The sequence below is a fragment of the Schistocerca cancellata genome, chromosome 7 (genome assembly GCF_023864275.1).
Source record: "Schistocerca cancellata isolate TAMUIC-IGC-003103 chromosome 7, iqSchCanc2.1, whole genome shotgun sequence".
NCBI lineage: Eukaryota > Metazoa > Arthropoda > Insecta > Orthoptera > Acrididae > Schistocerca > Schistocerca cancellata.
The window spans coordinates 130953016-130980471 of NC_064632.1; the positions used below are offsets into that span (position 1 = coordinate 130953016).

Sequence of the window (27456 nt, forward strand, 5' to 3'; positions counted from 1 at the left end):
TGCAAACCATTCCATGGAAGGTGAGACAGAGTAAGGGGCAATGTACTAATCACACCAATGTGTGAAAGTCACTGTCTCCTAATTGATTTTCCACACTCTACATTAACATGTTTCACAGAACGCTTCATCCACGGCTCACCACGTCACTCAAACACAGATCTTTTATTTTCCATTAAATTTACGAGGGCCGTTCAGAAAGTAACCTCCGGTTGATTTAAAAAAATACACCAAGTTAAATAAAAATATTTTTATATATACATCTTACAACTACATCTTTGCACTATTTTTCTACATAGTCTCCATAGCGATTGAGGCACTTATCGTATCTCTTCACAAGCTTTGAAATTCCTTCTGCATAAAAATCACCCGCTTGTGCCTGGAGCCAGCCTGTGACCGCATCTTTGAGCTCTTCGTCGTCATCAAACCGCTGTGACCCGAGCCATTTCTTCAAATGCATGAAGAGGTGATAATCACTTGGCGCCAGGTCTGGGCTGTAAGGTGCATGGTTGATAACGTCCCACTTGAAGGACTCAAGAAGGGCCGTTGTTCTGCGAGCAGAGTGAGGACGGGCGTTATCGTGCAAAAAAACGATACCGGAAGTCAGCATACCACGGCGTTTGTTCTGTATAGCCCGTCGTAACTTTTTTATTGTTTCACAGTACATGTCTTGATTAATGGTCGTACCACGTTCCATGAATTCAACCAACAACACCCCTTTGGCATCCCAAAACACTGTTGCCATCAGTTTTCTGGCAGAAAAATCTTGCGAGGCTTTTCTTGGTTTGGTAGGCGAATTTGAATGTGCCCACATCTTTGATTGTTCTTTTGTCTCACGGTTCACGTACTTAATCCAGGTTTCGTCACCGGTCACGATTCTGTTTAACAATGGTTCTCCTTCGTCCTCATAACGTGACAGAAAGTCTAATGCAGAGGCCATTCTTTGAGTTTTGTGGTGGTCGGTAAGAATTTTGGGCACCCATCGTGCACAGAACTTACGGTAACCCAATCTTGCTGTCACTATCTCGTACAAGAGAGTCTTAGAAATCTGTGGAAAACCAGCAGACAACTCCGACATTGAGAAACGTCGATTTTCACGAACTTTTGCATCAACTGTCTGAACGAGTTTGTCAGTCACCAATGATGGTCTACCACTCCTCTCTTCATCATGAACGTTTTTTCATCCACTTTTAAATAAACGTACCCATTCACGGACAACTCCTTCACTCATAACTCTTGGTCCGTACACGGCACAAAGCTCACGATGAATAGCTGCTGCAGAATATCCTTTGGCTGTAAAAAACCTTATGACAGCACGCACTTCACATTTGGCGGGGTTTTCTATTGCAGCAAACATTTCAAACTGCCACAAAAACTAAACTAGCGCAGGTAAGACGTTCACTCGACCACGGCTTGATGCCGACTGACCTGTTGAGTGCGTGAACGCACAGATGGCGTCGCTACTCCCCCCACAACCCGCACTGTGACCGATCGGAGGTTACTTTCTGAACTGCCCTCATATGTTGCTAGTGAGCTTAGGAATGTTGGGTTTTCAATAATATGTTCAACAGTAATAAGTCCTTGTAACAAATTTGTCTGCAACACTGCAAGTCACAAATACATTTCACTTTATCTTGAAGATATTTACATTAAAAGTATAACATCACAACCTAAGTAGTAAATTCAACATACCTTAAGCGATTCGAAAACATAGTACAGACTCCATAGAAGAAACATATAAGACCAACTATTGAAGCAGGTATCAACATATGAGAATAAAAACCAAGCCAAGCAAAATATAATCCAAATTTTACACCAAAATAATCTTTTACATGATCTACTGGCTGGAATTTTATCCATTTTTGCACAGATGCCCACTCATGAAATAACAGACCTCTCATGCATGATCTGTCTCTAAAATCACCCTGAAAAGTAATTCAAGTACACATCATTATTACTTTGACTGAAATAGCACACACGTGCAAAAATATATAGTTGATAATTCATTATTAGAGAACTTATAATTGGCAATGATACATACATCATGGAGAGGATAAGACGCCTTGTAAACACCTTCTGTAATCAATCTATTGATTCCAAATGAAAATAAATCCCCAGAATCCTCAGAAAATTTCTGCCGCTGTAAAATAAAATCAACAACTAGGATCCTTACTGCAGGTGTGAAGAAATTTGGTGCATCAACATCAAATCTAAAAAAAAAAAAATAGTGCATTAATCTTAGAGTCAATGGTAAGTATTTTATACCATCAATGTAGGTCATATGTGAGATTATAAATGTATTATAATGAAGTTTACTAATTTGTACTCCACTTTGTTACTAACAGTTGATTTCACTTTATGTTAAGCAAGGTCTAACAACTTACAAATATTCTTTATCTCGACTAAACTCTGCAGTTAACTTTCGTTCCACTGGCTTGAACACTTTGGGGTCCACTCGTACAAACTCTAAGGCACGCTTCACAAGTGATTTGACTTCTTGCATTATGTCAAATGAAGGTTCCTCTAAGTATGCACCATCAAACTGAAACAGTAAGTGATATACTGTATATAATATTATGCTACTATCATTGGACGATTGGCTCTTTGAGAATACACATCTGCCATGTGTACAAAAAAAATTCCTCCAGCACAAGAGAATCTAAATTAGTAAAGCTATAAATCAAGTAGTGTTGATCCCAAAGAAATATTATAAATTCTGCATCACAGGGTTTAATATAAAGAACTAAGGATATTGCTAGTTAAATGTGTAAAAGAGATAACTACCTAAGAGAAAGAATGACACCGAGAAACAAATAGAAAAACGATGGCTAGGGAAAGGGATTCATTGACACGAATATAATTATCTTCAGTTATGAGTCTGCTTCGAACTGATCCCCACGAAGATGTGTCTGGAGATGAATCAAACAGCAATGGGACACTATCCTGGCTGTAACTTGACATATATGGCCCAACAAGCAAGAGTGATAGTCTGGGGTGTCATTGCTTTTCATAGAAGGACCCCTTTGATTGTCATCCACAGGACCCTTACAGCACCGTGGTACATTGATGATATTCTACTACCCACTTTGTTACGCATCATGGCAAGCTGTCCTAGACCTACATTTGAGGAAGACAAAGCCTTCCTGCAAATGGTGAGTGTTTCTACTGCTCATCTTCATCTTCATACTTCCAAATCCTACCTTAGTCAGCAATGTTTCCAGAAATCTCCCCAACTGAGACGTTTGGAGCGTTATAGATAGGGTCTTACAATCGTCTCGTGATGAATATCTAAGGCACCACTTGGACAGAATGCTCACATGGTATCCTCAGGAGGACATCCATCACCTCTATTAATCAATGCCAATCTAAATAACTACATGGATAAGGGCCAGAGATGGGCCAACATATTACTGACTTGCTCAATTTGTGAAACTCTTTCGCTTGACACACACACACACACACACACACACACACACACACACACACACACACACCATTTTAGAGTCTGCAACAATGATGGTTATTTGGAGTCTTCTGGACATTTTAGATGGAGTTAAGGTGATAGTTTTCACATCACTCCTCATTAAATAAATAATGATAACATTATACAGAAATTATGTTCAAACACAATACGGGTCTTAGAAGTGTACAGCAGACTGACATCAACAGTGTAGACCTACACTTCAGTAACCCATCTTCAGACAGGACTGAACTGAAATCTCTTCCAGTCAGACAAGGCATACTGCTACATCAAAAACCTACAATAACCAGCAGGTAAAACAATAGTTAACTCATGCAACACATATAAATTAAAATTTATAGCAATACCAATATATTCTCAGTTAAAGAAACTTATTTTGTACTCTGAACAATCTATCTTGAAGCTCTTGTAACAAGATAACAGATAAGATTTATTTTTTCAAAGATGATTTAATATACAAGGTAAATGATAACAGTATTCAACCAGTACATCAACGATGGCTATTTCTGAAACCTTTTTTGACACATGCAGTAACTGGTAGCAAATATTTACTTCTGTTTCATTTTGTCTAGGCTAAAAGGAAAAGTTTCGTGAAAGGACAGTTTCAGTAGACAGAAAAGTAAAATTTTTTAGAGAATTTAAAAGCCAAGGCATCAACATTAAAAGTGGAAAAAATAAGCACATAACACAATAGAGGATGAAGTGGGTGTTGAATTGGAGCTCACATGGGATACAGTTTTAGAGTAAGAGGTTGAAGAGGTATGGAAGACTTGTGATCAAACAATACACATGGGATACACAACATACCTGCAGAATTTCCAAGCACTGGGGGAAATGGCAATCAAATCATTATTCAATTTGGCGTGCAGAATCTATGAGATTGGAGACTTGCTACAAGACTTTCACTTTCACTGAAATATTATCCACAGAATCGAGGAGATAGTAAGGATAGATAAACACAAGAACTACCGTACAGTCACCTTGACAGTTCATGCATTCGCTTTACTGATTGCAATGACCTACAGAAGGGAGAAAAAAATTAAATGTCAGATGGTGAACGATTTGGCTTTTGGAAAGGTAAAGGTACCAGAAAGGCAGTTCTGACATTGTGCATGTAACAGAAATACGACTTAAGAGAAATCAAGACACTTTCATAGAAGTTGATGACCCAAAGAAAGCATTCGACAATGTAAAATGGTGGGAGACGTTTGAAATCTTCATAAAAATAAATATACGTGACAAGGAAAGAGTCATCATAGACCATATATTCAAAAACAAAGAAGGCAAAATAAGAATGAATATCAAAAGAGGCGTGCTCAGATTAAACAGAGCATAAGACAGGGATGCAGTCTGTTTGCACAGGTGTTCAACCTGTATACTGAAGAAGCAACAAAGAAAATGAAAGAAAGGTTCAGAAGTGTGATCAATATTCAAGGTGAAAGGATAAAACTGACAAGATTCACTGTTGACATTCTGTCCTTTGTGAAAGTGAGGAAGGATTGCAGGACCTGTCAAATGAGATGCACTTTACTGATCACAATATTCATTGAAAGGAAATAAAAGAAAAATTATTTTATTGAGTAGTATTAGTAGTAGTAGTAGTAGTAGTAGTAGTAGTTGTTGTTGTTGTTGTTGTAGAATATGAATGCTGCTATCTTGAAACCAAACGAACACAATGGATGAAGCAAACAGGATACAAATACAGACAAAGACAGCATTCATTGCTGAATCCCTGCTCTACTTAATAAGCTATCCAAAATTTCATTGTGGGAGAAGGAAGGCATGATGGAAGGAAGCACATTTAGAATTTAGGAATGAATCAGAATTCAATCCACCAATGCCTTGAACTGCAAAAGATATATGGTATCAAAATGAAATCTTGAGTCACTTGCAATGGAATAAAATTGGAAATTACAAAAATCCATAGAGAAAGCCCATGTGCCAGTTAGTGTTGAAAAGCCATTAGGCATGTTATGAGGAAAGCAAAACTTGTTTAACCTTAGAAATGACAGGCTGGGTCTCAGACAGAGGAGGATTTTGTTTTACAAATATCTATTAGAGTACACTACTTATTGTAGCTTTCAGTTAACACTCCTAGACCCCACTACTTGTTTCATCATTCCTCTGTTCCCCAGTTGCTTGTTGACATTAACCGTTTCTACTTATGCAGTTTTCTTGTTACACTGGTTGTGAGCAGTAAAACTGATTGTGACTGGCTTATCAGTGTCCACTAAGTGAGGAAGAAATTGAAAAACTTATTAGAAAGTAATAATGATGATTCGAATATAGATACAAATTTTGTTCCTGAAAGTGGTTATAACACAGAAAGTGAAATGAGTGCTGAACAGCTGGACAACAAAAATAACATCATTACTCCTATCAGAAATGTGATTACACTCACTTACACTGATCAAGATTATCTATGATCTAATATGGTTGGTTGTGTTCCCTCTTCCAGCAAATCATCACATTGCTTTTCGTTGAGAGAAGGGCGAACCAAATGGCTCAAAAATGTTCCCCATCAAAATGTCCATGCCACATCTAATAATACAATACTGCATTTGATTGGCATCACTCGGGAAGCCAGAAATGCTAACATCATTGTCAAGCCCTGACAACTGTTCACTGACGATGATTTGCTTGACTTGATCACAGAGAGCACAAATTCTTACACAGATCACATAAAACCTCTTTATAAAAGAGACCAAAATACTGCTATAAACTTGAAAAAAGAGAAATTCAAGGCCTTTTTGGGTCTTCTGTACACTTTTGGCATTCTTCGTGGGGGTAACATGAATATGGAAGAATTCTGAGACACTTGTGGCACAGGGACAGAAATCTTCCCACCAAGTATGTCACTAAAAAGATAATTTTCTTTTGAGATGTGTTAGATTAAGATGATATTCACACACGAGAGGAATGTTAAAAAGGTGCTAAGTTGGCCCCTGTACGTGATGAAGCCCCCAAAAAACTACATAAGGCACTACACAACGAGTGAATACCTTATACCACTGTATTCCATTTGGATGAAATGTTTCTACCTTTTTGGGGATGATGTTCTTTCAGAGTGCACATTCCTTCAAAACCTGGAAAGCATAGGATCAAAATACTTATCATGGGAGATGCAAAAGTGTAGTATGTACAAAATTTGGAACAACAACCTACAGATTTCTTTCAGGTGAGTAACACAACTGATGATGTTATGCTAAGACTTTTAGAACCAGTGAAGGGTACAGGAAGGAATATTACCGCTGACAACTGGTTCACGAGCTACACTCCTGCTAGAAAACTTTTCACAGATTATAAGTTTACAATCCTTGGAAAATTGCAAAACAACAGAAGAGATATTCCTTCAGACGTCTTTCCTCACAAGAAAATAGAAATACATTCGTACACATTCTGGTTTAATATCAATTTCCTATTGGTGTCGTATGTGCCAAAGAAAAATAAAAGTGTAATTTTGTTATCACCATGGCATACAAGCAATAAAATCAATGCAGGAACATAATTTGATAAATATCAGATATCATTATGTTCTAGAATTCAACAACGAGCAGACTGGATGTGGTTGATGGCATGTGTTCAATATAATGTTAGATGGCAAACAAGATGTTGGCCTAGTGCTATTTTGAATGTTGCTGGTATAAACGTATTTGCAGTATACAAAGCAAACACAGGACTGATATTTCAAGACGACTATTTCTCAAGTGACTGGGTTTGGAACTGATAAACCACACATGGCACAGGGAGCTAACCAAAAGACTCTCCCTGAAGAATCTCTTTCTGGGATTACCACTCAGAAGGAAGTTCTGACCAGTAACATGTATATCATAATAAGTCACAACCATTTTTCTTATTAGATTGTACTATACAGTAAATGTGTAGTATTGTATAATACTGTGTGTGAAGATCTTAAATTCATAACTTCTAAGGACAAGAACTTCAAAAAAGGTTTTAAATTTCCAAGAATGTGTTTAATAATTGAATACTTTGATTCTCTGATTTTCAAAGGAATAACCCTATTTTTAAGGATATGGAGGATAAATTTAAGTACCAAACAGTAAAATAAGTATTTTGGCACTGCTGTTAAAAATTTATGTATTCATTAGTGTGGTAGGTAAATAAAAAGTTGGTCTGTCAGACCCATCCCGTCCATTCATTTTTTTTTTTCACCCATCCATTCCAGGGATAAGAGTTGTATTCATACTGCCTGTTTAAAGTTTGGTACTTGTTACTGTGACAAGCTGCAGAATAAACAGACAACCTTACAAGATCACAGCTTACATAGTCATTAAATAAGCTACTGTTACTCGCAGTGCCACAGGTGACAATAAAAATAAATTCTGTAGTATTTTACCTCTCTACTGTAACATTTTTGTTTATAAAATGCACTATTTAGTATAAATTAAATGAAAACAATATATTGTGGTTAAATGTTTTGTTTGACTATGTTGGCTCTTGCAAGTTACCCTGATTAAACTAAAAATAAATATGGCAATGTATGTTCTGGTGGAATGTAAAACAAACACACACACACACACACACACACACACACACAGAAACATTGTGGCTGCACAGGTGTGCGTGCCTGTGCACTCCTGCTGACGAGCCGAAATTTACAATAGATTTATATTACTCAGTATAATAATAATAAATAATAATAATAACCACATAACAAACCTGACCTCATACTCACCAATAAAAAGAAGAAATTAACACAACTAGTCGAAATATCCATACCCAATACAACAAATATACAAAAGAAAACATGAGAAAAAATTGAAAAATACTTCCAACTGGCTGAGGAAGTCAAGGACATGTGGCATCAGGATAAAGTTGACATTATACCAATTATATCATCAACTACAGGAGTCATACCACACAATATCCACCAGTACATCAATGCAATACAGCTACATCCAAACTTATATATACAACTACAGAAATCCGTAATTATTGATACATGTTCAAACACCCGAAAGTTCCTAAATGCAATATAACATATACCATACAGTTAAAAGGAAGTCACGCTTGATCAAGGCCCGCGTCACTTTCCATTTTTGACCAGACATAACGTCTGAGAAAAGAAAGAAAGAAAGAATAATAATAATGATAATGATAATAATAAAACATGACAGAACTAAAGAAGCCTCGGACAAGTGCCGTCATGGTTGGGGACGACGTTTGAACCCTACGCCCGCAGACAATGGTAACGACACTGCTAGCCAACTGGAAAATGATTTAAATCCAAATAGAGGTGTTTTGCAGGATATGCTTCCTGCAACCACCCTACAAGGAAAACAAAGACAGAGGATGAGATGGTCAGATGAAGTTAATTGACACCTCATGTTCTGTTATTACCAAGCAACAAACCTAGGAACCAACATAACTGGATACAGATCACAAGTATACACAACATTTATTATCAGATACCCAGAATTAAAATTTTTAACAGAACAATGACTAGCTGATCAGATCCGTGTAATAATAAAAAATAACAGGATACCCCAGTCAGAATTAGAAAACATCAAACAAGTACAACAAATACTGGAACAAAATCATGTGCAATCAGAAGAAGAAGAAAATACAGTAATGGACTCAAACATCCCAGAGCAAACAAACAAAGAACAACATGCATCAATTAAACAATCAGAGGAAAACGAAATCTTGAGACAGCCACCAGAACAAGCACAAATAGAACTCGAAGTAACACACATGTTAGATATAGAAGAAAGTTTCCAGTTGACACATATAGAATATAAAGACACAAATACAGACATTAGACCATTCTTGCATAGACCGCCAAATAACCCACAAGTCGAAACAATAATAAAAACTATCAACACAATCATACACAACAAAATAAATGAAAACACAACTATGGAAGAGTTACAACTACTGGTTTATATAGGAGCACTCACTACACTTAATATACACACTAAGCAGAGATCAGAGCCAACCAACACACAGAAGAAATCCACAAAACCAGCATGGCAACACAGGCTACAGATCAGAATAGAAAAACTGAGAAAAGACATCGGACAGCTAACACAATTTATAAGAAATGAAATGTCAGGGGAAAAAAAAAATAGATGAAAAGAAGCAGAAATTACAAGCATTGGCCTAACGACTTAGAAGATAGAAAAAATTTGAAAATAGAAGGAAACAAAACCAAACATTCAACACAAACCAAAAGAAATTTTACCAGACAATAGATAACACACACATTAAAATAGACAATCCACCAAACATAACAGACATGGAACACTTCTGGAGCAACATATGGTCAAACCCGGTACAACATAACCGGCATGCACGGTAGATACAAGCAGAAACAGATACACACAAGATGATACCGCAAATGCCTGAAGTGATAATTTTGCAACATGAAGTCACCCAAGCAATTAATACTACTCACAATTGGAAATCCCCTGGAAATGATAAAATAGCATATTTCTGGCTAAAGAAGTTCACCTCAACACATTCACATCTAACTAAATTATTTAACAGTTACATTGCAGACCCATACACATTCCTTGATACACTTACACATGGAATAACTTATCTGAAACCTAAAGATCAAGCAGACACAGCAAACCCAGCTAAATATCGCCCCATAACATGCCTACCAACAATATACAAAATATTAACTTCAATCATTACACAGAAATTAATGACACATACAACACAGAACAAAATTATAAATGAAGAACAAAAAGGCTGTTGCAAAGGAGCGCGAGGATGAAAAGAGCAACTGATAATAGATGCAGAGGTGACATATCAAGCTAAAACTAAACAAAGGTCGCTATACTACGTATAAATTGATTACCAAAAAGCTTTTGATAGTGTACCTCACTCATGGTTACTACAAATATTGGAAATATACAAAGTAGATCCTAAACTGATACAGTTCCTAAACATAGTAATGAAAAATTGGAAAACCACGCTTAATATCCAAACAAATTCAATTAATATCACATCACAGCCAATACAGATTAAGCGTGGAATATACCAAGGAGACTCATTAAGTCCTTTCTGGTTCTGCCTTGCTCTAAACCCGCTATCCAACATGCTAAATAATAAAAATTATGGATATAATATTACTGGAACATACCCACACAAAATCACACATTTGCTATACAGGGATGATCTAAAACTACTGGCAGCAACAAATCAACAACTCAACCAATTACTAAAGATAACAGAAGTATTCAGCAATGATATAAATATGGCTTTTGGAACAGACAAATGTAAGAAAAATAGCATAGTCAAGGGAAAAAAACTAAACAGGAAGATTACATATTGGATAACCACAGCGACTGCATAGAAGCGATGGAAAAAACAGATGCTTATAAATATCTAGGATACAGACAAAAAATAGCAATAGATAATACTAATATTAAAGAAGAACTAAAAGAAAAATATAGACAAAGACTAACAAAAATACTGAAAACAGAATTGATAGCAAGAAAAAGACAAAAGCTATAAATACTTACGCTATACCAATATTGACCTACTCATTTGGAGTAGTGAAATGGAGTAACACAGACCTAGAAGCAGTCAATACACTTACACGATCAAAATGCCACAAATATAGAATACATCACATACATTCAGCAACAGAAAGATTCACATTAAGCAGAAAGGAAGGAGGAAGGGGATTTATCGACATAAAGAACCTACATTATGGACAGGTAGACAATTTAAGAAAATTCTTTATAGAACGAGCAGAAACCAGCAAAATACACAAAGCAATCACTCATATAAATACATCGGCTACACCATTGCAATTTCATAACCATTTCTACAACCCTTTAGATCACATAACATAAACATGATACGAAGGAAGTAAATTGGAAAGAGAAAACACTACATGGCAAGCACCCGTATCATCTAACACAGCCACACATCGATCAAGACGCATCCAACACATGGATAAGAAAAGGCAATATATACAGTGAGATGGAAGGATTCATGATTGCAATACAGGGTCAAACAATTAACACCAGATATTACAGCAAGCATATTATTAAAGATCCCAATACTACAACAGATAAATGCAGACTTTGCAAACAACAAATAGAAACAGTAGATCAAATGACAAGCAGATGTACAATACTAGCAAATACAGAATACCCCAGAAGACATGACAATGTAGCAAAAATAATACACCAACAACTTGCCATACAACATAAACTAATAAACCAACATGTTTCCACATACAAGTATGCACCACAAAATGTACTGGAGAATGATGAATACAAATTATACTGGAACAGAACCATTATAACAGATAAAACAACAACACATAACAAACCTGACATCATACTCACCAACAGAAAGAAGAAATTAACACAACTAATCGAAATATCCATACCAAATACAACAAATATACAAAAGAAGACAGGAGAAAAAATTGAAAAATACATCCAACTGGCTGAGGAAGTCAAGGACATGTGGCATCAGGATAAAGTTGACATTATACCAATTATACTATCAACTACAGGAGTCATACCACACAATATCCACCAGCACATCAATGCAATACAGCTACATCCAAACTTATATATACAACTACAGAAATCTGTAATTATTGATACATGTTGAATTACCCAAAAGTTCCTAAATGCAATGTAACATATACCGTACAGTTAAAAGGAAGTCACGCTTGATCAAGGTCCCCATCACTTTCCATTTTTAATCAGACATAACGTCTGAGAAAGGAAAGAAATAATAATAATAATAATAATAATAATAATAATAATAATAATAATACCTCTTTCATTGGCATACGAAGTTTCAGGATTTCAGTATAACGGCACAGCACTTCATGAGTAGCATGTATTTTCACAAAATTCAAATGTTTCACTTTTTCATGTTCCAGAATCAGACCTTCTTCTTCCAAATGTTTTTCAAAGATCTCTCGTTTTATCTTGGCATTTGCTGCAGCACTAGATGCTGCTTTGCTTCCTTCTTCTTCCCACACCAGTACGAAGTCCACTGAACTTCCGTTAATTGACATTGTGGGAATCTACAAAAGAAAAAAATAAGACAATGTTATAAGCTGCTTTTGATTACAAAAGATACTGGTAAATGTAAAGCATGTTTGAAAGTTCCAGAGTAATTTGAGTTGTGTTGACAGCAGTACTGAGGCATGCGAGATGATATTAGCTTCAAAATTCATCAGCAGATTTCTTTCCAGTTTGCCGGCATTGTCTCAAAGTTACTGGAGGTTATTAAAGAATATATTACATTCACAGTTTCTGAACAATCATGAATTGAGTCAGCAGTAGTATTGCCTCAAATTCGTTTTAACTGTACAAGACTGCACAGAAACCTGAACAGCAGCATTTTTTAGCTGTCTTGTGTGTGTGCACGAAGACAAATATTTGTTGATAAGCTAATAGCTGATTAGATGTGGGTCTATGAATTTGAAGTAAAAGTCAAACTTTAACTCACTGGAAAATGCTGAAAAATTTAACACATTTTCCTTTGCTTCGATTGAATCCTTGTCCCATGAAGGGATTTGTTAAAGTATTTATCCATACCCACTGAAAGTATAAGACAATGTTTAGTTTAGTAACTTCTGGTGATAGCTCGAGACTCATTTCAAGACTATTTTTACAAATGAGAAAGATACTCTGAGAGGTGTATATATATATATATATATATATATATAGGGGAGGAATGTATTTAGAAGAAAGATTCAATAGAATCCATGTTATGAGTCTTCTTCATTTAAAAATATGTTCTGAAGTTTTCTAACAGACTTTGCAAGTTAAATGAAGAGTTAATGTCTCATATGCAAAATATTAATACTTTTATTCCTAGACAAAAGATATTAAAGTCACCAAATGGCTAAAACAACAGGAGGGAACTCAACTTTCTGCATACATTTCTACTTCATTACTGAAGAGTTAAAGGTACACTTCAACCAGGTATTTTAATGGGCAGAACAATTCCAACTGTAACTAACTGACATTGCAGCCATACAATCTTACATATTTATAACAATGAAAATAATCAATTGACAATATTAAGTAATAAGGATAGATAAAAAAAAATCTACTCACTAAGTGGCAGCCAGTGGTTCCTCCTCCTGGCAGAAGGGTTGAAGGTTAAGGAAGAGGAGTGAAGGAAAAGGACTGGAGAGGTTTAGGAAAAGGGGCAGAGTTCAGGAAAGTTTGCTAGAACCCTGGGGCAATGGAGACTTATGGATGGGATGAGAAGGAAAGATAGACAGTTGGGAACTGCACCGGACAATATTTGAAAACCTGAGAGCTTTCATTTAGTTCTTGTAAATGCCAAATGATTTTTGTAACTTAAGAAATGCTGTATCCATGTGAGGCCACTGATAAATGGCTATAAAGATGTCGTATGAGGAAAAAAACTAATCAAATCTCGCACAACTGAGGTTTTTGAAATCCATGTAGGTTTGCTTAGAGGTGGTCATTCTGTTCAAGGTATCTCAGTAAATTTGAGCTGTGAATAGGTTATAAGCTTCTACAACAGATATCAATGATAATGGATGGTTTTGTGGATCACTTCTGCTATATTCCTTGTAGACAGGTGTGCTCACTGCTAAATATTTAGAGTTCCTTCCTGAAAATGACTCTTGCCTATTTGATTGAGCATTTAAATATTTCTACTTGTTTCTGTTGCTCTACATGTTTTAAGTAGTTTTTACAGGATGGAGTAGCTGTACAGGTGCTTGTACATATTGACATGTGTGTACGTGTTCTATATTTGTTCTACTAACATGTTCCATATCATAACATTTATCAATTTTGTTATGGGACTACTAGCTAGCTAGCTAGCTAGCTAACTGAAACAAAATTTAAGAAAAATCAATAACAACAAAAAATGAATCACAATAAAATACGTCTGAGTTATCAGAGTGTAGAATACAAAGGCAACAACAATCTGGATTAGAAACGACAAGGTAATGGTACCACAAAAGTATCCAGTCTCAACACCTTCAGGAACCATCAGTGATGAAGTCAACAGAAATGATGATGGCATTAATGTGAAGCCACTAAAGAGCTGGATGAAAGGTTAAAGGCTTAGATTTAGCATCCTGTTGACAGTCAGGTCATTAGAGACTGAGTCCTAGCTCATACAAGGATGGAAAAGGAAATTCGTAAGGAACAGTTCTATTCACTGGAGAAAAGTTTAAGGAAACGATGAGAAACCTGGACCAGCAGATGGGAATTTGGGCTGTGCTCACCTGTCTATATATATCTGTTGGTTCGAAAATTTACGCTTCATGTGTGCACCCAGGAAATTGTTTGGGACCCTTGTTGTTCATGTTGTATATTAATGAACTTGCAGACAAAATCAGTAGTAACTAAGTACTGTCTGAAATAAGCTACACAAATATTAACACATTGCCGTCCGCAAGTCTCGTACAAATTTATTCGCTTGGCGGCGGCAGCGCTAATTCGGATTACTTGGCTTGTTGCCGGCCGTTCTTGACGTTATCGGGTGATTATAAATTGTTACGTTTTACTAATCTCATCTTTAGTTTTCAACCCTGTTCACCTATTGTCATGAAATTTCGACGGCGTGTTTAGGTAAATAAATACAAATTTTTTTTGTTTCATATATTTATTTGCATTGTCTTTGGTACTTAATATTTCTCTTACATAGGATCTGCAGCAAAACAGTCTCCAAGATGTAACGCAACTCCAAAAGACTCGCACAATAAACCTATTGTTCTTTTTTGTTTTTGTAACATACACGGCAGTTTTCTTCGTTTTCGTTTATTGGTTTCGGAAATAGGTAGGCCTATTAGTTGGTGTTGCTTTACGGGACCGGAAAGTCTGTCAACTGGATCATGATGAGACGTATGCGATGTAGTGGCAACTTCCAAGTTTTGCTAGCGCATTCATCGTGAATAATCGTATCGTCTCTTTCGTCTGCCATGATGAAAGGGTACAAGTACGTATAAAAACAAAAACAAAAAAAAACTTGTTGCCGTGTGTAACTTATTGTTACCTCAACAAAACACCAACAGAATGCAGAAGATACTGAAGTGCTGTCGCCGGCCACTGCGCGATAGTATGCTCACGACACCGCTGTGGTGTCGCCGGACGGCAGTGTTGACTCCTCATAAAATTTCAAAGCGATACACAAACTGGCAACATGCTTTAAATATTCAGTAATGAAACATTTTGCATTTAACAAAAAAGGCATAGTATCTTATGACTACAGTTGGAAACAGTCAACTCATACAAATACCTATGTGTAACAATTTGTAGGGATGTGAAATGGAATGCTCAGTTGTTGTTAACGCAAGTGATGACTTCATTTCATTGATAGAACGCTATGGAATGCAATTGGTCTGCAAAGGAGATTGGTTATCAAACACTCGAGTAACCCATCCTTGTATACTGCCCCAGTGGGGGAGGGGGCATATCACGTAGGTCTAACATGGGTTATTGAATGTACACAGAAAAGGGTAGCATAGTAGAAAGGGTCACCGGTGTTTGCCCATGGGAGTGTGTCACGGAGTTGCTGAAGAAAAGGAACTGACAGATGCTTGAAGATAGTTTGAACCTATCTGAAGAAAGCATACTTACAAAATTTCAAGATCCAGCTTTCAAAGTTGAATCATGGAATATACTGAACACCCCTACGTGTCACTCTTGCAGGGATCGCGAGGGCAAGAGTACCACGCGCAGCGGTGTTTCAACAATCGTTGTTTCCGCGCTCCTTAAGGGAATGGGCTGGAAAGTATGCTCGCTCGATCAGAACAGGAGAGGTTTCGTTAACAGACAGTCGAATACGGTTTGATGAAACCATGTAAAAGTTCGAATCTCGTCAGACTGAAGTCGTATGTGACGTATGTACAGTATGCCGACGACTGCACATGGGCAAAAACATGCGCAGGAGACGTTGGCTGCCAAACGCAAGTTAACCAACTCCCTACTCGATCACTAACGTTAGAGTAATGGATTTTGTGCTTTTGTCTCTTCTCAATGTTTATTTCAATTTTTCTTTGTTTTCTTGACATTTTGCAAAGGTTGCATGACTACCTGGTATTTTTCCTACGACTTTCTTTCCCTACACAAGATTCAAACTATCTCAAATCAAAAGGTTACTTTGGTTTTACAATGCCCAAAAAACTACACTGAGCGCCAGTAAGAATGAAAATAGATGCAACATGTTTTTATTGAAAATTGTTTAAACGATGAAGGAGGAAAAAAATAATTTTGTGTGTTATTTGGCACACAGAAGTAAAACAAGACACAAAGGATAAGCTAAAAGGGCTCTGTATGCTGCCTCTCTAAAAAAAAGTTTGATTTCTTCATACCTGTATATTTTCTCGAGTAAATAAATGTCGACGTTTGCAACTGTTTGGACGACACACTTCCTACTCTTCCAGTTCTCAGTAGCATCAATAATCTACAATACGATCCATTCACGAATATCAGCTACGAATTTGACTTGATCATCACTAAATTATCATCACTGTTAATTCCTTAATTCTTTGATTACGTTGAGACATTTTGTACGAAGAAGGGATCCTCATAACCTCAGTTACACGTTCATGTGCAAAACTGCATATTAGGCAGCACTAACCCGCATACATTTTTTGAATCACCAGTCATTTGGCCATGAGTAGTCGACTGAGACGAGGAAGTCGCTAATGTAAAACGTTCATGTGCAAACCTGAGAAAAACAAGTTGTTTGTTTAAAGTGATGAAGCCTTGTTCTGCAATGAAAGTGACCTGCAATAATGTATAATCTTTTGGCATTACTGGCCAGGGGGCCCCGTCTCGGCCGCCTGGTAAAAGTCTTCCTATTTGACCCCACTTCAGCGACTTGAGAGTCTGTGAAGATGAGATAAACGAAGGCAACAAAACACCCAGTCCTCGAGCGAAGAAAAACTTCGACCTGGCCCACAATCGAACCTGGGGCCCCGTGGTCTACAGGCAGCTACGCATACCACTACACCAGGGGTGTTCAAACCCGCGGCCCAAACCAAGTATCAAAGCGGCCCAAAAAGCGAATATCTATCACACAAACAATACAAAAAGTCCACAAAATTCCGTTAATGTAAAGTTATGATAAACTGAATATTTTCAATTTGAAACTCCCGCCACACGATACTAATCTCTCTTCTCTCATTGGTCCATCCCATTCCCCCTCCCCTTTTTTTCTCTGGGGTTGCTGTTAGTGTTAAGAATATTATGTGCGGTCCAAAAACACTATTCTTCTTCCAATGTAGCTCAGTAACCTAAAAGACTGGACACTCATGCACTAGACCACGACCTACTGACTTAACAGTCAGCGACCGAGGAATGATACAGCTCTGTAATGGGGATGCTACAAAGAAACAGATGTGGCTAACAGCTCTAACTGTGGATCGATGACGGACGCGCGACGAAATTCCAGTGACACGCCCTTTTCTCTGGGGCGACGCCCTATCGCTTGTAAAGCAGACTGGCGCTTTTATGGTTCATTAGGCCCTGTGAACTGGTACGATCTTCAACCATTATCTTTCCGTCCTCTTTCTGACTTGCACTTTCTGTGGGACCTTGTACATACACTGGGTCTCTCTCCTAACTGTCGTTAGGCGCATTATCACAATTTTGTTGACGTCATTCGATGTATTATGTCCAAGCACCAACACTACATCCGATATCTGAAGCTAATATATTCATTTATACTCTTCCGTTTCATTCACTTCGAACACAGAGCGCAGTATCGTCGCTAGTCTACGTCTTCTTTATTATTTCCATCATAAAAATACTGGAGAAAAAGTTTTTTTTTTGGTGGGGTTTAAGGGCGCTCAACTACTGAGGTCATTAGCGCCCAGTCACAGTTATTAGAGCACAGGGAATCTAGTAAAATTCAAGGGGAGGGGGGACACCAGAAAGGCTTGACAAAGATGCAGATAAAATAAGTAAAAAAGTTAGATGTCTTTGGACAAGCCAGTCAAAGTTATAAAACGCAGAACACGAGCAGCTGCCCGAGCGTCATCAGCTAAAATATCCGGTAAAGTAGATGGCAGGGACAGGACAACACGAGATTCACTAAAGCGGGGACACGACAATAAAACATGGCGCACTGTTAATGCCTGACCACAAGGGCACTGCGGGGCTGGGTCACCAGAGAGCAGGTATCGGTGGCTAAACCGGCAATGCCCAATCCGCAACCTGGTCAGAAGGACCTCCTCTCGCCGAGATGGTCGGGAGGAGGTTGTCCAAGCAGTTGGGATCGGTTTTACTGCCCGGAGCTTGTTTCCTTGGAGGGATGACCAAGCATCCCACCACAACGACACAAGCCTCTTACAAACGTCCCCACGAATGTCAGATGACGGGACACAATGGGAGGCTGGCCGAGGCAGGAGGACTGCAGCCTTGGCCGCAGCATCCACAGCCTCATTCCCAGGCACTCCTACATGTCCGGGAACCCACAGAAAGTGGACAGGAGAACCATTATCAGCGAAAGAATGGAGGGACTGCTGTATCAGTTAACCAAGGGATGGACCGGATAGGGAGCTTCAAGGCTCTGAAGAGCACTGAGTGAGTCAGAGCAGAGTACATACGATGAATGGCGGTGGCGGCGGGCATACTGAACGGCCTGATGGAGAGCAAAAAGCTCGGCCGTAAAGCTGGAACATTGGTCGAGGAGCCGGTATTTAAAGGTGGCGGCCCCGACGACAAAGGCACAGCCGACACCATCGTCAGTTTTGGAGCCATCGGTGTAAATAAAGGTGTGACTGGCAAGTCGAGCACGAAGTTCGACAAACCGTGAGCAATACACTGCAGCCGGAGTACCCTCCTTTGGGAGTGAGCTGAGGTCGAGATAAATATGAACCGGAGCCTGGAGCCAAGGTGGTGTCGGGCTCTCACCCTCTCTGAAGGTGGTAGGGAGGGCAAAATCCAATTGTCGAAGCAGGCGACGGAAGCGGACTCCGGGGGGCAGCAGGGCAGACACATACAACCTGTACTGATGGTCGAGAGAATCGGCGAAGAAGGACTGGTAAGAGGGGTGGTCGGCCATAGACAACAGCCGGCAGGCATACCGACACAGCAGTACGTCGCGCCGGTAGGTCAATGGTAATTCGGCAGCTTCAGCATAAAGACTCTCGACAGGACTAGTGTAGAAGGCTCTGGTTGCAAGACGTAACCCCCAATGGTGGATGGAGTTGAGACGGCGTAAGAGGGATGGCGGAGCAGACGAGTAGACGAAGCTCCCATAATCCAGCTTCGATCGGACTATGGACCGATACAAGCGAAGCAGGACAGTGCGATCCGTTCCCCAAGATGAACCACTAAGAACTCTGAGGACATTAAGGGAACGTGTACAACGGGCCGCCAAATAAGAGACATGAGGAGACCAACACAGTTTCCTGTCCAACGTGACCGAGATGTAAGGATGGCGGAAGGAACGCTTTATATCGCCAAAAGTTGATACAAACCGTCTTCTCTTCAGAGAACCGGAAGCCATTTGCCACGCTCCATGAGTATAGGCTGTCTAGACAACGCTGAAGGCAGCGCTCCAGGAGGCATGTTCTCTGGGCACTGCAGTAGATCGCGAAGTCATCGACAAAGAGAGAGCCTGAGACATTAGGTGGAATGCAATCCATAATTGGATTGATCGCGATGGCAAAAAGGGCTACGCTCAAGACGGAGCCCTGAGGCACTCCGTTCTCCTGGAGGAAGACGTCGGACAATACGGAACCCACACGTACCCTAAACTTTCGATCCGTTAAAAAGGAATCAATAAAAAGGGGCAGGCGTCCACGTAGGCCCCAACTGTGCATAGTGCGGAGGATACCTCCTCTCCAACAGGTATCATAAGCCTTCTCCAAATCGAAGAACACGGCTACCGTTTGGCGCCTTCGCAAAAAGTTGTTCATGATGAATGTCGACAAGGTCACAAGGTGGTCAACTGCGGAGCGGCGGCGACGAAAGCCGCATTGGACATTGGTAAGTAGCCGTCGAGATTCAAGAATCCAGATTAACCGAACATTAACCATGCGCTCCATCACCTTACAGAGACTGCTTGTAAGAGAAATGGGGCGGTAACTAGAAGGAAGGTGTCTATCCTTCCCAGGTTTGGGTATAGGAACAACGACGGCGTCACGCCAACGCATGGGGACCTGACCTTCGGTCCAGACGCGATTGTAGGTACGAAGAAGGAAGCTTTTGCCCGCCGGAGAAAGGTGTGCCAGCATCTGAACGTGAATGCCATCTGGCCTCGGAGCAGAGGGCAGGGACAGTGCAAGCGCACGTTCGAGTTCCCGCATAGTAAAGGGTGCATTATAAGTTTCCAGATTCAGCGAGTGGAAGGAAGGTCGCCGAGCATCTTCTGCCTCTTTCCTGGGAAGGAAGGCAGGATGGTAATGGGCGGAGCTTGAAACCTCCGCGAAAAACCGGCGGAAGGCGTTGGAGACAGCCACAGGATCAACAAGGACCTCATTACCTGAGGTCAGGCCAGCTACCGAGGAGTGGGCCTTAATGTCAGACAGCCGGCGCAGTCTACCCCAGACGACAGAAGAGGGAGTAAAACTGTTAAAGGAGCTGGTGAAAGAGGCCCAACAAGCTTTTTTGCTGTCTTTGATGACTCGACGGCAATGCGCTCGGAGTCGTTTGTATCCAATACAATTCGCCAACGTAGGATGGCGGCGAAAGGTGCGTAAAGCACGTCGTCGAGCACGGATAGCGTCTCTACAAGCCTCATTCCACCAGGGGACAGAAACGCGACGTGAAGAAGAGGCAGTACGAGGAATGGAACGTTCGGCAGCATTGATGATAACAGCCGTGAGGTATTCGACCTGACTGTCACAACTGAGAAAATCGTGGTCCGGAAAGGTCGCCAGGGAGGAGTAAAGACCCCAGTCGGCTTTTGGTATGTTCCAGCTAGAAGGACGTGGGGATGGGGTGTGGTGCAGGAGACGAACGACACAGGGGAAGTGGTCGCTCGAATAGGTATGAGAAAGGACATACCACTCGAACCGATGGGCAAGAGTGGTAGAACAGATCGAGAGGTCCAAGTGGGAGTAGGTATGAGTAGAGTCCGAGAGGAAAGTTGGGGTGCCAGTATTGAGACAGACAAGATTGAGATGGTTGAAGACATCCGTCAAGAGTGAGCCTCTTTGACAGGATGCAGGAGAGCCCCAAAGGGGATGATGAGCATTGAAGTCGCTGAACAATAAATACGGCGGAGGAAGCTGAACAATCAGGTGCATCATGTCAGCCCGACTAACTGCGGATGACGATGGAGTGTAGATGGTACAAACGGAAAAGTAAAAGCAGAAAGAGTAATACGGACAGCTATTGCTTGGAGTGGGGTGGTCAATGGGATGGGATGGTAATAGACATCGTCCCAAACTAGCAACATGACCCCACCATGAGCTGGGATACCGTCCACAGGGGTGAGGTCATACTGCTCCGAGGTATAGTGGGCAAAGGCAATACGGTCAGTCGGGCGTAACTTGGTTTCCTGGAGACCAAGGACGAGTGGACAGTGCAGGCGGAGGAGCAGTTGTAATTCCTCCCGATTAGAGCGAATACCTCTTATGTTCCAATGTAACAAGGCCATCGCTAGTCAAAGAAGAGGGGGAATGAGACGGGGGAAGAGCTGGTCATCTCGACGGCCGCGGAGGGCCAGGTTTCGAGGGAACAACGCTACAACTGGCGGGAGGCGGATCCTGTTCCATCGAGTCGTCACCAGCTGCGGCTGCTGTCCCTGGTGGTGTAGGAGGGGCAGCATCATTTGCCGATGAGAGGCCAGCTGAGCGCCTGGCAGCAGAGCATCCTGGCGAAACCGAGGACGGCCGGGAGCAGCGACTCACGGATGGAGTGTCAGACGAAACGCGCCGGGGTGGAGAGGGGGAGAGAGACTTCTTCTTGGAGGCCTTCTTGGAAGTCCGAGGAGGCACAGAGATGGTGGGCTGGACCCGAAGAAGGTCTTCACGCACGGGGTCCGTTTTGGAATGCCGGACCTCAGAAGCTGGGGTCGCGAACGTTTCCCCAATGGACGCCTGAGAAGAGGATCGCTTCTCAGGCGGCGGGGGGGGAGGAGGAGGGGGAGGAAGGGTGGCCCCTGGTGCAGAGGGGGCGGGGGCCACGGGGGAGGAGGATTTGGAAGGGAGGGATTTGGGAGGCGGAGGCAGAGACCCCGGATGGGGGGAGGAGGCGGAGGGGAGACAGGATAGGGGTGAGGATACTGCAGAAGGAGTGGACGCAACTGAGGCAAACGAAGCGGTCAACAGCACGGGATGGAGGCGGTCATACTTCTTCCTGGCCTCAGAATAAGAGAGACGATCCAAAGTTTTGAGTTCTTGTATCTTCTTCTCTTTCTGATATGCGGGGCAGTCTGAGGATCTAGGCGAGTGGATGCCAGGACAATTGACGCACCGAGGTGGTGGGGTGCATGTATGTTCCTCACGAAGAGGACGTCCACAATCGCCACAAAGGGGCTCAGCCTCACACCGTGACGACATGTGCCCAAAGCGCAAACAGCGAAAGCAGCGCATAGGAGGCGGGATGTAAGATCGCACGTCGTACCGGTAGCACATCACCTTTACCTTCTCCGGGAGAACGTCCCCCTCGAAGGCGAGGATAAAGGCCCCGGTGTCGATGCGACGGTCTTTGGGGCCGCGCTGGACTCGCCGGACGAAATGCACGCCTCGGCGCTCCAGGTTGGCCCTGAGCTCCTCATCAGATTGCAGCAGGAGGTCCTGATGAAAAATAACCCCCTGCGTCCTATTTAGTGCTAGATGCGGGACAATGGACACTGGGATGTCCCCGAGGCGGTCGCACGCCTGGAGCGCCGCCGACTGTGTGGCGGAGGTGGTCCTTATAAGAACGGACCCCGAACGCATCTTGCTGAGAGCCTCGATTTCCCTGAAGATGTCTTCAATGTGCTGAACAAAGAACATGGGCTTGGAGGTGGCGAACGTCCCCCCATCGGTTCGAGAACAGACCAAATAGCGGGGGAAGTACGTCGCCCCAAGCCGGCGGGCCTGTCCCTCCTCCCAGGGAGTGGCCAAGGAGGAAATGGCAGGAGAACCAGAACTAGAGACAGTACCTTTTCTTTTGAAAGACGCGGCCGCAGAGCGACCAGATACGTGTTGACGTTTCATCTGCGAAACGTCCGCCCCGATACCACCCACTCCGACCAGGGGCTCTCCCCACGGGCGCCACCCAGCCTCAGCAAGGGCCACCTGGCAGGATGACCGTTGCCGGGAGTCCTGATGCCCCAAGGAGACGGGCATCTACTCCTTGGCCGACGTGGGGAGGGTGCAGCTCAGGTATCGGCAGTACGATCCCTGTGTTGTCAGGGGGCTACAACCTAGAGGGTACATGACGACCCCACCACAACGGGCTGGCTACCGTGCTGGATTTCGGGTGCCATGGAAAGTCCATCAGGATCGTAGGTGCAGATGGGGACGCACTATGGGCGTAACTTGTACAACCCATCAGGCGTTTAGGCCCAATTTGAGGGATAGTGGGTATGGTTACAACGCCAGTACAATGCTGAGTGCCAAGGTCTTAGTGCACTGAGGACCAGTGGTACACCACGTAAGGCGTCCTTCCCCAAAAGGCTCGTACTTCTGTAGAATTTTGAAAAATGGAGGTCTAACCCCAAGGGGGACCATCACATGGAAGGCCGAAACGGTTGAAACTCCTTTTAGTCGCCTCTTACGACAGGCAGGAATACCTCGGGCCTATTCTTACCCCGGACCCGCAGGGGGAGGAGAAAAAGTTGACCACTCCCAGGACGCCTCACGCAAACACCGTGTGCTACCATTTCTTGACATGATTAGGAGAAGGAAGTGTCCCCAAGTTTCTCCAGATATGCCACATCCAGCTGAAGTCACAGACGGTTCAACCCCGTAAACTTACCAAACCGCAGGAATATTGATTGCTACGTTTACCCCTTTTTCTATGGAATTAATATCGATTAATTTAGCGAGTCAGCGGAGGTGCGATAGAGTGTATGAGTATTCGTCCAACTAGGAATGTATGCGGTCAGTCCTATAAACATGGTGGTTGTCACCTGGAAGATGAGAATGTCCAGAGTATACATATCAAACTGTAGAAGAAAGGACAACATGTGGTCTCCAAGAACGTCAAATAAACATCCTGGCTCTTGGTCACGGTAACCCGAATGAGTAGCCCCCAAAAAAACATGCTACAAACAATGGTCCCAAAACTTCACAGATCCATCTCTGGCCTGAGCTACACACTATAGACATTAAGGATTAGGCGCCTCATTGATCTGTCGCCGCACTCGTTGCCTTGCATCGTTTGGAAAATCAAAATTGCCACTCATCGGACCGCACTACACGCCTCCAGTCACCCTCTGTTTTTGAGTTATTTGGCGTACTGAGAGGAGCGTTTGTTATGTGCCCCTGTGAGCAAAGCCCTTTGCAAGGGATCCGAGTTCGATTATCCACTGCATGTAGTTCCCTTCGCAATGTTCACTTGGGAACTGATTGAGATGGATCTGCGTTTAGTGACAGCAGTAATACTTGCCTTTTGTGAAACTGGTTGTCACACACAACGTGTGACATATCTCCAATCCCTGTCGGTTAGGATCTTTTCGCGACCGCTGTTCTCACGCTGTGTTACGTGGCTGTAAGTGGTACACCATTCCTAGTACACGTTCAACAGTTGGCATTGACGCATCAACAATTGGGCTATTTCATTCACAGCGTGGTCATGGCCACGTTCAAATCCTGTAGCTCATTTCTTTCACATTTCCATGCTGCCCTGGCTTACTGCACTTGTTCAATATAATCGGATAGCACATACGCACCATTTCACTGCCATGACAAACGTCGTCAGTGAGGGTCACTTGACCACCTAGTACCAATTACAATCAGTTACAGCAATCCAAAATGACCACTGTGCTCTTTTTAAGGGAACAGGTGACTAATATTTTATCTGGTGACCTTACTGGCTAATGCGAAAACTTTTTCACTTCGCATAGTACCTTCAGCACTGGTTTTTCATTATGTCTCAGAAGCCTAATGAGGGTACCACTTCAGCCAGTGACCAAAGTGCACGCCAGAGCAGCCTTTCTATGGTAATCTTCGAGGACCACGACTCTTTAAGGGAGGAAAAGTAAACTCTAGCTTCCTATCAATATCAGTGTCATTGGAGATGGGGCCCGAGAGAAGTTGGTCAAGGGAGGGACACGAAACTGGAGGTGGTATTTTTGAAGTTCACGTTCCAATATTCGTTTAAGAGATTTAGAAACGGCAGGAAAGATAGATCAATAGGGTAGGACAACGATTTTAACAGCATTACTACCGAAATCGAACTGAGTGTCTCAATGCTGAGAACGCCTCAGAAGATGAGAGAATACAGGGCATATTCCGTATCACTTCAGGGGGGAGGGGGGGGGGGGGTGGCGCGGTTACTGTCACAGTCTCGATGTTATTGAATTTAGCATGTGTTAAAATGAAGGACTAAGTACAGAACATGTATTTTTTGTTTTCTCCAGAAAATTTCTGCTCCGAGTATAGCCCTCCAAAGATGACACTGCGCATACCATTTTGAAGATGCGAATACCGGAAAAATTTTAAAATGCCCTGTCTCTGGAACAGTTCTAGATATTATGTTGGTTTTTTTATTAGAAAGATAATTGCTACATGATGACAAAGAAATCCTCCATTTGGACTTATCTATCAAAGTTTTTCCCTATAGCGTTCTGAACTTTATTATAATTTATGGAAAAAATTTGTTTTTAAAAATGCCAGTCCATAGAATTTTGATTTTTTTCTGTTGATTAGTACCATGTAGTACTACATTTTCTGTAAAGGAGAGCTTCCACTCTTATGTTGGACAGGTTTTATTTTAAAAACTCATTTTATTTAACCTTCCACGGTAATGTATTCCTTCACTGAAGTTATTTCTTAGTAATTTCTTTGTTACAATGTTTATTTCTTTTGTCTTTGTTGCAGTTATTTCTTTTCACTTTCATTGTTGCAGTTACTTCCTTTTTTTTGCTATGGTTGTTCAGTGCTAGTTTGTTTACTGAAGAGGCTTGTAAGAAAGCTGAAACCATCCTTTGAGCTGTGTTTTCGTGGGGAATTTGCCAGTCGACACAGTTGCAGTGTGTTTTATGAAAAGGACTGTTTGAAATGTCTTCTGACTGGGGCCACAGGAGAGAAGTCTGATGACTATTAGCATATCCATAAAAAAGTAATATATAAGAAACAAAAAAACAGTTTGCTCATGTTGGGAATAAGTGTTCTCATTTGAAGACTCTCTTTCAAAGTGAAGATGTTTCCAGTGACGACTTTTGTGTTCTAAATGTTTGGACAGAATAACAAAAATGACAGTATCTGAACAAGGTGATGCCTCCCACAGTGCAGCTAATGCTGAGTTTGCATCAATAGAGGCAGAATTAAAGACCCTGAATCAGTCAACTACATAGGTGTGAGTCCTGTTAAAAAGAAAACGTGCTCAGTGAAGTCGAGTAGTAAGCTCTATGCATCAAGAAAGCGCAGAGAAATTACTGAAGCTATGGATGAATACACTACAGCAAAACTGACCACACTCTTCAAAGTAGAAACTCCATCTTCAGAAGAAAATGAACCAAAGCACTCTTGTACCTCTTGCCAAGAATTTTTCACAAATATCAATTCAACTGTTAAATATTGTGCATCCTACAATGAAAAGGTGCAAGTTTTAACTATTATTTCAGGGACATTTTTCAAACAAAACCATTTTTAACCTTGTTCCATCAGTATCAAAGTACACAGTAAACAAATCAAGAAATGTGAAGTCTGTAAAAGGGGTCTTTGGAAGACCAGACCCCTATAATGGTCATCTAGAAATGTTCTCGCCAGAGTGCCGACAAAAAGGGCACTATAACTGAAACAGTTGAAGCACAAATAGTTGTACATGACTCGCAATATTAAATAAACTTTTGCAGTTTTTATGAGCAACTATATAACTTCACATATTGGAAGATCATAATTTTATGCACTACGACCTAAGTGG

At 41.4% G+C, this 27456-nt stretch overlaps 1 protein-coding gene across 3 annotated transcripts in view; it reads right to left on the minus strand.

Annotated features, from left to right (window-relative positions):
* Positions 1-27456, minus strand: part of LOC126092590 (anoctamin-1-like) — a 266356-nt gene that overhangs the window by 67716 nt on the left and 171184 nt on the right. For all 3 annotated transcript variants that reach the window (XM_049908280.1, XM_049908281.1, XM_049908282.1), the window contains 4 exons: positions 12255-12509; positions 2382-2539; positions 2039-2207; positions 1690-1922 (listed from right to left, as the gene is read on the minus strand). In XM_049908280.1, coding sequence (XP_049764237.1) covers positions 1690-1922; positions 2039-2207; positions 2382-2539; positions 12255-12509 — 815 coding nt within the window. The remainder of the gene's footprint in view (positions 1-1689; positions 1923-2038; positions 2208-2381; positions 2540-12254; positions 12510-27456) is intronic.